Source organism: Sceloporus occidentalis, unplaced genomic scaffold (genome assembly GCF_023333645.1).
Source record: "Sceloporus occidentalis isolate IW3139 unplaced genomic scaffold, rSceOcc1.0.p SCAF_7, whole genome shotgun sequence".
NCBI classification, from domain to species: Eukaryota; Metazoa; Chordata; class Lepidosauria; order Squamata; family Phrynosomatidae; genus Sceloporus; species Sceloporus occidentalis.
In genome coordinates this window covers 3,443,671-3,455,667 of record NW_028316987.1, presented here as the reverse complement: position 1 = coordinate 3,455,667, position 11,997 = coordinate 3,443,671, and the positions used below count along the sequence as shown (strand labels likewise).

The 11,997-nt window shown below is 43.3% G+C and overlaps 1 protein-coding gene across 1 annotated transcript in view; it reads left to right on the top strand.

The window, feature by feature from the left end:
* Positions 1-981: 981 nt before the first annotated feature.
* DLX4 (distal-less homeobox 4) overlaps positions 982-11,997 on the top strand; it is a 35,506-nt gene continuing 24,490 nt past the window's right edge. Inside the window, exon 1 of the mRNA XM_089531152.1 lies at positions 982-1,363. Coding sequence (XP_089387278.1) covers positions 982-1,363 — 382 coding nt within the window. The remainder of the gene's footprint in view (positions 1,364-11,997) is intronic.

Sequence of the window (11,997 nt, the reverse complement as noted above, 5' to 3'; positions counted from 1 at the left end):
CATGTATAAGCCACGGGGACCCACGTTTTGGGGCCAAAATGATCGATTTTAATATGACTCATGCATCAGTCGAGGGCGAAAGTTTGGTCCATGCCAGAAAAGATGTAAAGGACGAAACAAAGGACGTAAAGCAAAGAAAAACCATGCCAAATGACTTATAAAATTCCAGCAGACATGTTTGCACTCACACTAAAGGCAAGAAGGATGAGAACATGCCTCCAAAGTGAGCCAAAGCAGCTTTATTTTGAGCTGTCTGTTCAGGCTCTTGGTTTTGTTTTTTTGGGGTCAATTGTTTGACTAAGGTTCCTACTAGTCTTAAAGGTGAGTCTGTACAGTGAGCAGAGCAATGGAGGAGGGCAGAGGGTGCTGCAGAGGCCTCATCCCTGGCCCTGACTCGACTGGCCTGGAAGGCAGGGAACAGCCACAAACAGTTGGAGGCTCCTTGAAACAGCTGCCTCTGAGGCTTGGAGACTAGGCTGAGGCTCCCCTTCCCAAGGGGGTGTCCCCAAAGGGGCCTCCCAGACGCGTCACTGTCGGGATGGACCAATGGGAGGCGGAGAGGGGCGGGGCTCGGGGAGATGAAAGAGGGCATGGAGGGAGGGGGGTAATGAATGTCGGGGGGGGGGGGGAAGAGAAGGCAAGCAGGGAACTCCCCTCAGGCGCCTTGCTGCCCCTCTCCTCCTCCTCCTCTTTCCTGCGCAAAAGGAGGCGCTGAAGGAAGAGTGTGGGGCTTCTTTCTCCTTCTCTGTCCCTGAAAGAAGGGACCAAGGAGGCTCTGAGGAGGACCCTCTGAGGCTGAGACAGTGTGCCTCTCGCAATGGTTGGACCGATTGTTGGAACCCGCCTTCAGCAAAACGAGGCTCTCCAAGCCCACTTGAGGTGAAGCTGGACGCTTCCCTGCCCAGTTTGACCAACCCCCAAAAGAAGAGGCGTCCTGGATGCGGCTGCCTTTCCTCGAGGCTGGCCTTCGCTTTCGGGAGCATGACGATGAACTCCTTGGCCGAGAGCTTGCTGGGCAGCCCCCCGCCTCTGGAGCCCTCCAAGGGGGCCTTCTTGGACTTTGCGGGGCCTCTTTCGCCTCAACACCAAGCCCCTCAGCCACAGCCCCAACAATACTCCCTCCAAGCCTTGCACCCGCTCCAGCCCGACGGAGGCGTCTTCCCGCCTTCCTCCTCCTCCTCCTCCTCCTCCTCGGCCTCCTACAACCGAGCCTTGGCCTACCCGGCTTATTCCGGGGTAACTTCAGGCAGCCCCCACCACGCTTTCTACCCCCACCCCCACCCCCACCACTCCATTGGGGCTTCCTATTCGCCTTACCAGCAGCCCTCCATGGGCCACCCTGGGACCAGGCTGGAAGAGAACGGTAAGACCTTTGGGGGGGGGATTTGGGGGTCCCCCACCCCAGAAACAAGGCCAAGGGAGGGGTGCCTCTGTATGCCGCCATTGGAGCCTCTTTTGTAGGCCGTCTTAGGCGCCTTCCCAGGCTCTCCCGACGTCTGGCGCCCTTTGGGTGACCTCGGTTGTTGTCGCCTGCCTTCAAGTCCTTTCCCAAAGATGTAGCTGTGTAAGTCTCTAAGATCACCATGTGAAGAAAGAGCCACCAAAAATACCTTGATTGGCCCACCCAAAATGCACAAAATACATGGCATGTAGAGAGAGATCTCGCCGCACCTTTGAGACTCACTGAAAGAAAGAAGTTGGCAGCAGGAGCTTTCCTAGACTCCAATCTGCATCTGAGGAAGTAGACTGAAATCTACCAAAGCTCCTGCTGCCAACTTTCTTTCTTTCAGTGAGTCTCAAAGGTGCGGCGAGATCTCTCTCTACATGCCATGTATTTTGTGCATTTTGGGTGGGCCAATCAAGGTATTTGGGGTGGATTTTGGATGCAAGTGTATGCTTCTTAGTCTTGCTCAAAATGGAGACTTTTTTGACAGTCCTCCTGGACTGAAGCTTGAAATGTAGGACATGTTTCTGGAAAAGGAGGACGACTGGTCACCCTGAGTACCTTCTCTCCTCAACTGGTGGCAGAAAAGAAGAGAGATCCAGGGTGGGTTGGCATGTGTGTGTTGTGTGTTTGTGTTGTTGGGGCGAGAAAAGGAGGAGGAAGAGTTTTGCTGGGAAGTTGGCATATATTGGTTGGGTACACACCATGGCAACACACACATCACTCTCTAAGGGTAAAATAGAAACCTTGCCCAAGTGTCATGATGATGATGATGATGATGATGATGATGATGGAGATGGCATTTATGTCTAATGATTAATTGAACTTGGTTTATGTCTGAGTATAGCTGATAAAAGGAGTCAGTGTGGTGTAGTGGTTTGAGCCTTGGACTGTGACACTGGAGATCAGGGTTCAAATCCCACTTGGCCATGGCCACTGGGTGACTTTGGGGGAGTCACATACTCTCAGCCCCACAAAACCCTGGTCTAGGTACCCCTTAGGGTTGCCGTAAGTCAGAAACGACTTGACAGTACACAACAACAGAGTTGATAACATATCTATATTTATTACATTTCTTGGTGCAAATGCAGGTTTGACAGCTCCCAGTTGCATATCATTGATATTATTACTATTATTAACCTGAATTTATTAACTGTATTGACGCGAAGGGAGGTTTGACACCACCGAAATGGAAAATCCTGGCTCAGCCCTGGAAACCCACAGGGTGACCTTGGGAAGTCACACTCTCTCAGCCTCAGAGGAAACATGCCAAGAAAACTGCATTATAGGGTCGCCTTAGGGTTACCACAAATCGGAACCTATCTGAAGGTACACAACAACAACAACAATTCCATAATAATAATAATAATGTGGAATTATGGACTGCCAAACCTGAGTTCACACCAGTAAATTTAGCAAATTCAGACATGTTATCAGATGTGCTAGTTTACTCTTGATGTAAAACACCACTGAGTTCAATGGCGGTTGTTCTCACATTTGCATAGGATTGTAATCTTGCTTTATATCTGCCTTCCTTTCTGCATCAATCAACACTCCCACAAGCGCTTTGATCGTGGGCTTTTTACAAAGGGGAAAACAAATCTATATTACTTTTTAGGGGCTCTAGAAATCTGCACAAATGAGAGTCAAATTTAATAAATTTAGGTGTGTTTCCAGTTGTGTTGCAGGTTGAGTCTCCCTTATCTGGAATTGAATTCTGAAATCTGATATACTCTGAAACTGTCCATATGGGTGGCAGAGATAGTGACACCCCTGCTTTCTGATGGCTCAGTGTACACAAACTTTGATTCATGCACACAATTATTTAAAATATTGTGCATCAAAGGCTAAGTGCATAATGTTTATATGGAATTTTATGCTGAGACTTGGGTCCCATCTTATTCTGTATATGTTATCTGATTCTATACATGCAAGAATTTAAAACATAACCGTGTTAGTCTGTAGAATCAACATGTAGAAAGATCCTGTAGCACCTTTGAGACTAACTGAAATAAAGAAGTTGGTAGCATGAGCTTTGTCTGCATCTGAGGAAGAAGACTTTAGTCTAGGAAAGCTCATGCTGCCAACTTCTTTATTTCAGTTAGTCTCAAAGGGGCTACAAGATCTCTCTCTCTCTATATGTGTGTGTGTGTGTGTGTACACATTTCAAAATTGGGGAAAATACAAAAGACTTCTGGGAGGCTCAACCTGGATAATATTCAGCTCAATAGTTCTATCAGGACAGGGGCGATGTCTTCTTGCAATTTCTTGTTTTCTTTTCCTCCCCACTCCAAGAAATAAACCTCTACACCCCAGTCCAACCTTCTTCCCCCTGATCACTAGTTGGAAATAGTCTCCTAGGTGTGGCTACCAAAACTCCTATCCCTGGGGGCAGCTCACCTGACAGACACCAAAACATCTTAAGTGTTCACTGGTGGTTTGGCGGGGAGAGGTTAGGTGGACATGTCTGGAAAATGGGGGTCCCATTGGAGCAGTGAAATGGATAGCTATTTGAACACAACTGGGACAATGTAGCATCCGTTGAGGAAAGGCTCCATTATCCTTCTTCTGACAACCTGGAGTGCCTTCCCCAGCTTTCCTAGGGATGATGGCCATTGTAACCCAACACATTTAGGACCAAGTTGGGAATGGTCATTAGATAAGATAACACTTCTTAGGTCCAAACACACTGTAGAAATAATCTGAGACCGCTTTAACTGCTACTACAATTATAGTGCCCTGAGTCCACTCTAACTGCCAATGGACCCCTAGGACTTGCAATTTACATAGGGAATTTTATTGAAATTCTCAGCCAGAGAATCCTAATGCTTCACCAAACTACAAATCCCAGGTTCCTATGAAATACAGCTATGGCAGTTAAAGTGGAACCATAGCGCTATAACTGTGTAATGTGGAAAAGACACAAGGCTTGACTCAGTGAATATCTATGAGAATATCTGCTTTTTTAGGCCTCAGTTTCTTGTTCTGCAAAAGAGTTGTAAGGGCTACAGAGAAAGGCTTGGGGTTTGGGGTGCTTGGGGGGGGGGTAAAACAAGCAAGACAAGTGATTTAAAGGTGTGATATGTCACTGATGATTTTTACCTCTTAGTCACCATGTGTTAGTCTTATGGTGCCTTATATATTATTTAGTCTCATTACATCTGTTACTCTGTAGTGTGCCACAGGATTCTTTTGTAGTACTGTATTCATCCCTTAGTCCTCATCTTCCACAGGCATGAAGCTCCAGTTCTAACTTGTGTTTGCTTACAATCACCTCCCCCTCCTGGTTTTCCCCCTTGACATTTAAATTGAAAGTGCCTCCAGGTATAGCCCTGTTGTCTCTCTTGTATTGTTCTGTAAAGCTATACTGTAAGTTGCTAGTGCAATATAAATAGCTTCTCACATGATGAAGAGGTTGGTTAAGCCACCCAACAAGTTTTTATGGTAGGTCTTAGATTGATATTCTAGGACCAAGTTCTAACTATTTCCAGTGTGGTCTGTCCATTGCCCATGTGCAGACTGCCTTTCTTCATGTCCAAGGCATGTATGAGTGAAGTGCCTTGATCCCACTTCAGTTGCCATGGCTGCATCCTATGAGATTTATAGTTTGGTGAGGGGCTTAGATTTTTTCTGATAGGCATTGCTAGTGCATTTCTCCAAATTGCAATTCCTAAGAAGAGGGACAGAAGGTTAAATCATAGTATCATGTGAACTGTAGCTCAGGGAATGATCTAAAGATCTCTAGAAGTGATTTCTCATTCCTCCACAAACTACAAATCCCAGGATTCCTTAGGATGGAGGAAAGGCAGTTAAAATGATTTCACATAGCTATAATTGTGTGTGCATGTGCATTTGTATGTACCTTCAAGACACCTGTCGACTTATGGCAACTCCATGAATTTCATAAGGTTTCCTTAGGCAATTAATACTCAGAGATTATTAATACTCCAAGTTCCTTCCTCAGAACATCACTTGGTACTAACAAGAGCTGATCCGTGCTTAGTTTCCAAGATCAGAGGTGATCTGGTGCCTTTAGGGTAGTGTAGATATTTTCTGTGACCAACTCCAAGACAGAACTTCATCCTAGATCTCATTCCAGAAGTGCTTTGAATACCAGTCTTTCCCAATGAGCTTGATGTGGGTTATTACAAGGGTTTTTTGTGGGTTTTTCAGGCTATGTGGCCATGTTCTACAAGAGTTTATTCCTCTAGAAAAGTTTGTTCTCTTCTAGAACATGGCCCCATAGCCTGAAAAACCCACAAAAAACTATGGACGCCGGCCAGGAAAGCCTTCAGCTTCATATTACAATACTCTCCCACCTCACAACAACCATGAGAAACTGATGAGGCTGAGAATAAAGCAGCTACCCCAAAGTCATCCAGGGAAGAAGTTGTGGCTGAACAGGGATATGATACCAGTTCAACCTGGTCCCAGTGTCCAACTGTGAAAGCACTTCTTTTCCCAACTTCTTCGCAAGAGCATGGGGTGGCGATGATGCCATGCTTGTTCCCACATCTATGGACCACCCTTGTACTTGTAAATTCTTTGCCATTGGCTTCCCAAAGTAAGTCCTCTTCTAAAGAGAAATACTCTCTGTCTCCAGTATCCAGTCCTGTTAGGGACACATGTGTACATTAACATTTTGGTTTGGAGGAAGAACTCTTTTGCTTATATACCTAGACTCCATCTGCTTGCTAGCAGACATGATGGTCAATTTTCCCTCTCATTTCTCCATCATTCCCTGCCATACTATCAAAGGATATCATTGAAACAAGTTGTTTAGGAACTTACCCCATTGATTCTGGTATTGCATGTTGCCAGATACCTAAACCCCAACCCCCGCAACCCCTGTCCAAAGGGTATCATTTTAAATAATTTTGACAAAACCCAGATGTTTTCTCAAACATCGGGGCAAACTCTGTGGAATCTTTTAATGGAAAACGGCTTGGCTTTTGTTTATTTTTCAAATGTGCGTGCAGAAATATTAATATTTTTCTTGGTCGCTTTGCATTGCAAATGGACTACTCTGAGGTTTGTCTTGCATGCCGTCCCCAACAAACTTGGCTTCAAACTGTGATCCCAACAAAAAAGGATATTTATTTATTTATTTATTTATTTGAAAAATGGAGCTGTCTCTTGAGACTTTTTCAAACTGTGGAGTTTGGTTCGTGGCGCATTGTTTGTTTTGGGGCCTGCTGGGTTTCGAAAAAATTATTATTGGATTTAGGAGAAGCAATTGATCTTTAAAAAACAAAAACAAACGTTTAAAGTTACTCGATGGTTCCGAAATGGGAAACATATGAAGGTTGTAACTCAAAACATTTTCTTTTGTTTTGATATTTTTTTCTAAAAAACAAAACAAAAAAATCTGAAAGGGAAATGCTAACTAAACATATACATGAATATATGAAATGTGATTAGGAGTGGGGAAAGCGGGCCTCCTGCAATCCTATAGTTTGGATTTCTGCAATCCTATAGTTTGCAATGACTTGTCTCTTTCCAAACCAGTCCCTCTCTACGGTCTTAATGGAGGAGAGTGTTTCCAGGTATAACGTTAAAATGACTTCATGGAGGACAGCGTTTCCAGTTATAATGTTAAAATGACTGTTCATATAGACGTTGTCTTAGTATCAATCATTGGACTAGTATAAGTCATCTTGGCAGCAAGGCCTGGTGATGCATGTTAAACTGGACTTAAGGAAAGGAACTGTTTGAAAGCCATTTGTACAGGCAACCCACCAAAAACTGAAATACCTTTCAGAGAGCAAAGTTACCAAGGAAGTATGGCCCAAAATGTTGAAAGAGATGTTTCAGAGCTCACACACTCCAGCCCTTTAATGGTTTGACATTACTTTACTTTAATGGTTTGACATTGCTTTACTTTAATGGTGTGACATTACTCATGGAGCCTTTTGTACATGTTCAGAGGCACCCTTTGGGGAAATATCAGTTAATTTGACTTCATTGGGTTGGTGTTTTTTTACTAAATGAGTAGGGTGAAGATAACTCTCTATAAATCTACACAATCCCAAAGAGATCTGCCATATCCTGTTGCTCTGTTCAAGGCCAATTCGCTTGTAAAAATTGTAATATTTTAGAGAAATTGTTCTTTTAGGATTGTTCTTAAAATCTGGATGATATCCGAAGGGAGACTTTCCACTGCTTAGTTCTAGCCAAGGGCATAATAACCATGGGAGTGGGAGGCAAAATGGGGGCATACCTCCTTAGGAAATTTTCCTTCAGTGCCCCAGTTTCTAGCATTGCAGAAAGTGAGATGTTGATAATTGCCCACACCTAGAACTCTTACATTTGCTGTGCTCACATTCCCCTGGTAATTTTGCCAGCCCCCCTTTTCTTAGGTGGCTAAACTGTTACCTACTTCTAAATGATCCACTGATGTTTTTAAATGAATAGAGTGCTAGAAATTGAGGGACTGGAAGGGGGGGGGACCATTCGGGGCTCCCAGAATTCTTATTTGCTCTCATTTGGACTGTCCAGCAGCTACATTCCTGGTGTGTTCTCCATACCAAGTCATTATAAGGTGTGTGTGTGTGTGTGTGTGTGTGTGTGTGTGTGTGAGAGAGAGAGAGAGAGAGAGAGAGAGAGAGAGAGAGAGCGCGCAAGCGCTCTGAAACATCTTTTCCAACATTTTTGGGCCATACTTCTTTGGTAACTTTGCCTGCCCCTTTTCTTAGATCCCTAAACTCTTATTTCTAAATGTTCCACTGGATTTTTAAGCTAGAGCAGTGCTAGGAATTGGAAACATTCAGGGGTAGCTGTGTTGGCCGTTTAACAAATGCAAACAAAAACCCATCAGTGATGCCTTTCTTGGCCAACCGAAATGCATAACTCATCCCTCCATATTTGCGGCTTTGATATTTGCAGATCTGATTAATATGTTCTCTTTAGGAATATCTAGGTCCTCCAGTGGTCAACTTTAACTAAACGGAAAGATCTAGAGATTATTCCTAAAGAGGATACTCTACTAGGCTTTTGTAGCTCCTCCACTGCAGTTCTGTGGTCGGTGTCTGTCAGAGGTTGGCCACTGGAGGACCTAGAGGTTCCTAGAGAGGTGTCCTCTCAGGTAAAAACATGGTGTTTTTGTTATTTGCTGTTTTTCCATATTCACAGGGGTCTTGTGCCCCTAACCCTAGTGAATATGGAGGGACGAGTGTACTTGTTTGCAAGCTTCAAAGCAAGGCTCCATGGGCTTGTTCATCAGGCAAGATGTTACAAACCAAACAGGAGAAGAAAAAAGAGTTGGGGAGGAGGGAAAATTGGGGGACTGAAAGGGAAAAAGATATCATTTAGGATCCCCAGAATTCATATTTTGGGGAGGGGTGCTTTCATTGAGACTGCCCAGCAGCCACACTTCTGGTCCTGACTTGTGTTTTCCATACCAAAGAAGCAAGAGGGTGCCTCTGAACATGTGCAGAGGCCTTCCATGACAAATCATCAAAGGACTGGACAGAGTTGGCCCTTCCAGCTATATCCCTAAGGCTCCCCCACCCTGCATCTCCTTCAGAAGAGTGGAAAGCCAGCCTGACTGATATTTCCCCCATGGCTTCCTCCTGGTGTCTGTTTATATCCAGCCACTTTTCTTTTCCTTTAATTGGCACCTGTCAAGATCGACAAGGCAGATAGGCGATGGCTTAATGATCTTGGAGGCCAATCGAGGCAGCAAGAGGAGGAGGAGGAGGAGGAGGGATGATCCGTGGAAGAGATTGCTTCTCTAGCTGGTCCCTTTGGCTGAAAAAAACAACCTGGATTTATTACCCAAAGTGTGGTTAATCGCACCAGAAGCTAATTGGACTTGGAACAATCTGGGTTCTAATTCGGAGAGGCGATAATTAGGGAAGGCAACAGTGGCAGACTCAGTGCCAAGGCTCTCAATCGCCAGGACTTTCTTCCTCCAGCTGACGGGTGCATCCACACTGGAGAAATAACCCGGTTTGGCACTGCTTTGACTCTTTGGCTCAAGGCTATGGAATTCTGGGAGTTGGAGTTTGTTGTGGGCCCAGAGCGGAGCGGAGCTCCGCTCTGGGCCCACAACAAACTCCAACTCCCAGAATTCCATAGCAAAGAGTCAGACAAAGAGTTAAAGCGGTGCCAAACCGGGTTATTCCTCCTTTATGTTTCCGTTTCAGACCTGTCAATCCTCCATGCGCGAAACGGTCTTCGTTCGAGTCATCTCTACTGATCCCTCGTTTGATGATGATGATGATGATCATCATCATCAATAATAATAATAATAACAACAACAACAAAAGGCTTGCCAAAGGGAGTGACAATGCATGAGCTTAACTGGAGCGTTCGCGTTGTCCCTGCTGCCCCATGTTTAATAATAATAATAGGGATTAAGAAAGAAGTTAGAGGGCTAAAGAAAGTCGTTTGAGGGTAAGAGAAGGTTGAGTGACAGAGGTAAAAAGAGATGGGAAGGGAGTGAGTGAACGAGAGAAGAGAAAGAGAACAGAAAGAAGGGTAGGCGAATGGAATGAAGAAGAGGAAAGCAGGAGAGAAAGGAGAGAAGAAAAGGGAAGAAGGAGGAAGAATGGAAGCGAAGACAGTTTGAACGATATTTGTAGGTCGAAATAAAATTTATAATGTAAATAATAAACAAACAAACAAACAAACAAACAAACTAGCCGGAGGGAGGGACTGTGAGTAAAAGGAGCGCTAAGATTAGAAGCCGATGAGTTTTGCAGGAGGAAAAAGTCGAAACAATTAGGATCAATTATTATTATTATTATTATTATTATTATTTATGAAAACACCCGTTTCGCTTCGTTTGGTGGCTCCGGATCAAGGCAAAGAGCTCCACTCCGAAGCCAAATTGCTTCGGTTTCTCAGGATCTCCGCAGCTGGAAGAAAGTCGGAAAACCGAGGAACCAAAAATCCTGGTGGAGCTATTTTCGGGTGGATCCTGTACATACATGTCTACACCGATTTCAGAACATCACTTTCCGACTTCCCTGCCCCTGTTTTTGAAAACCCTCTCTTTTAATAATAAACCATTTGGTCAACTCTCTCGTTTTATTATTATTATTATTATTATTTTTCCTGGCGAAGACAGAAACCGTAAGAAGCAGAAGAAGAGGCTGGAGGATTTCAGGGACAGGGAGCGATCGGAACAAAAAGGCGACTTCAGGGTTGACAGGTATAAAAACCCTCCTCCTCCTCCTTCGTCGGTTGTTTTCTGTTTCCCCCAAAGGCAAGTTCAGGGGCTTTTCAAAGTTGGTTCCCCTCCCCTTAAAAAGGACTGTAATTCCAGGGTGTTAAATATCATTTCACCAGTTCTGTTCCTACCTTCTTTCTCCAGTTCTTTATATTGATTTTTTCTCAGTTGATTGGACTCAGATTATTTTGACGTTAATGGTTTATTTTGCTCAGTTTTATGGCTCCCTAAATCTTCCCTTTACTAAAACCTCCGTTTTATAAAATGGCTGTGATGCAAATGATCCGATCAAATTGAGCTATTTAAACTTAATAACTGACAGATGATCTCTTCTTCCCTTCTTTAAAAAGCACTTTAATTCGGTTTAAATCTAAACCACTCTCATGGCTGACAAGGAGCTGAGTCTAAAACGTGGACAATTGAGGACCAACCGTCATTTTTTGATTAGAATCGTCAAACGAATTGACAGTTCCTTGCAAGCTTTCCTTGAAATGTATTTGATCCTTCCAGGTTCGTCCTGCAAGAAGGGTTGCTACAAATACAGGCGTCTGGAAGGAACAGCAATTTCTTAATAAGCATAGCCAGTTTCCTAAGAAGCCAATAATAATAGTTTCTAATAAGCGCAGGACCTTGTTTTTAGAATCACCAGTTTCTAATAAACCAATAATAATAATAGTTTCTAATAAGTATAGGACCTTGTTTTTAGAATAACCGCTTTTTAATAAGCCAATAATAATAGTTTCTAATAAGCCTAGGACCTTGTTTTTAGAATTAACAGTTTCTAATAAACCAATAATGATGATAATAATAATAATGGTTTCTAATAAGCATAGGACCTTTTTTTTAGAATGTGGATGGGAGGGTTTGGGATATAATGAAACAATATTGTATTATTGTATTGTGTGGGTGTTTTTAGTGTAAGCCGCCTCCATCGTTGGAGAAGCGTAATAATAATAATAATAATAATAATAATAATAATAATAATAATAATAATAATAGTTTCTAATAAGTATAGAAACTTACTTGCTTTTAGGATGTGGATGGGAGGGTTAGGGAGATATGCATTATTGTATTATTGTATTGTATGGATGTTTTTAGTGTAAGCTGCTTCGGTCTTTGGAGAAGCAGGATATAAATTATTATTATTATTATTATTATTATTATTATTATTATTGAGCCAATAATAATACTTTCTAATAAGCACAGGACTTTGTTTTTATAACAGCCAGGAGTCCTTATCTGGAGTCAAAGGCTGTGCTTTACTAATGTTTAGTCTAGTGAGGTTTTTAGTTGCGTATTACTTGTGTCAAAGAGGTCCCTCTCTGCTCAATAGCAGCTCCCTAAAAATCTGCCCAGGACTCAGGGCTTGTGTTTCAGG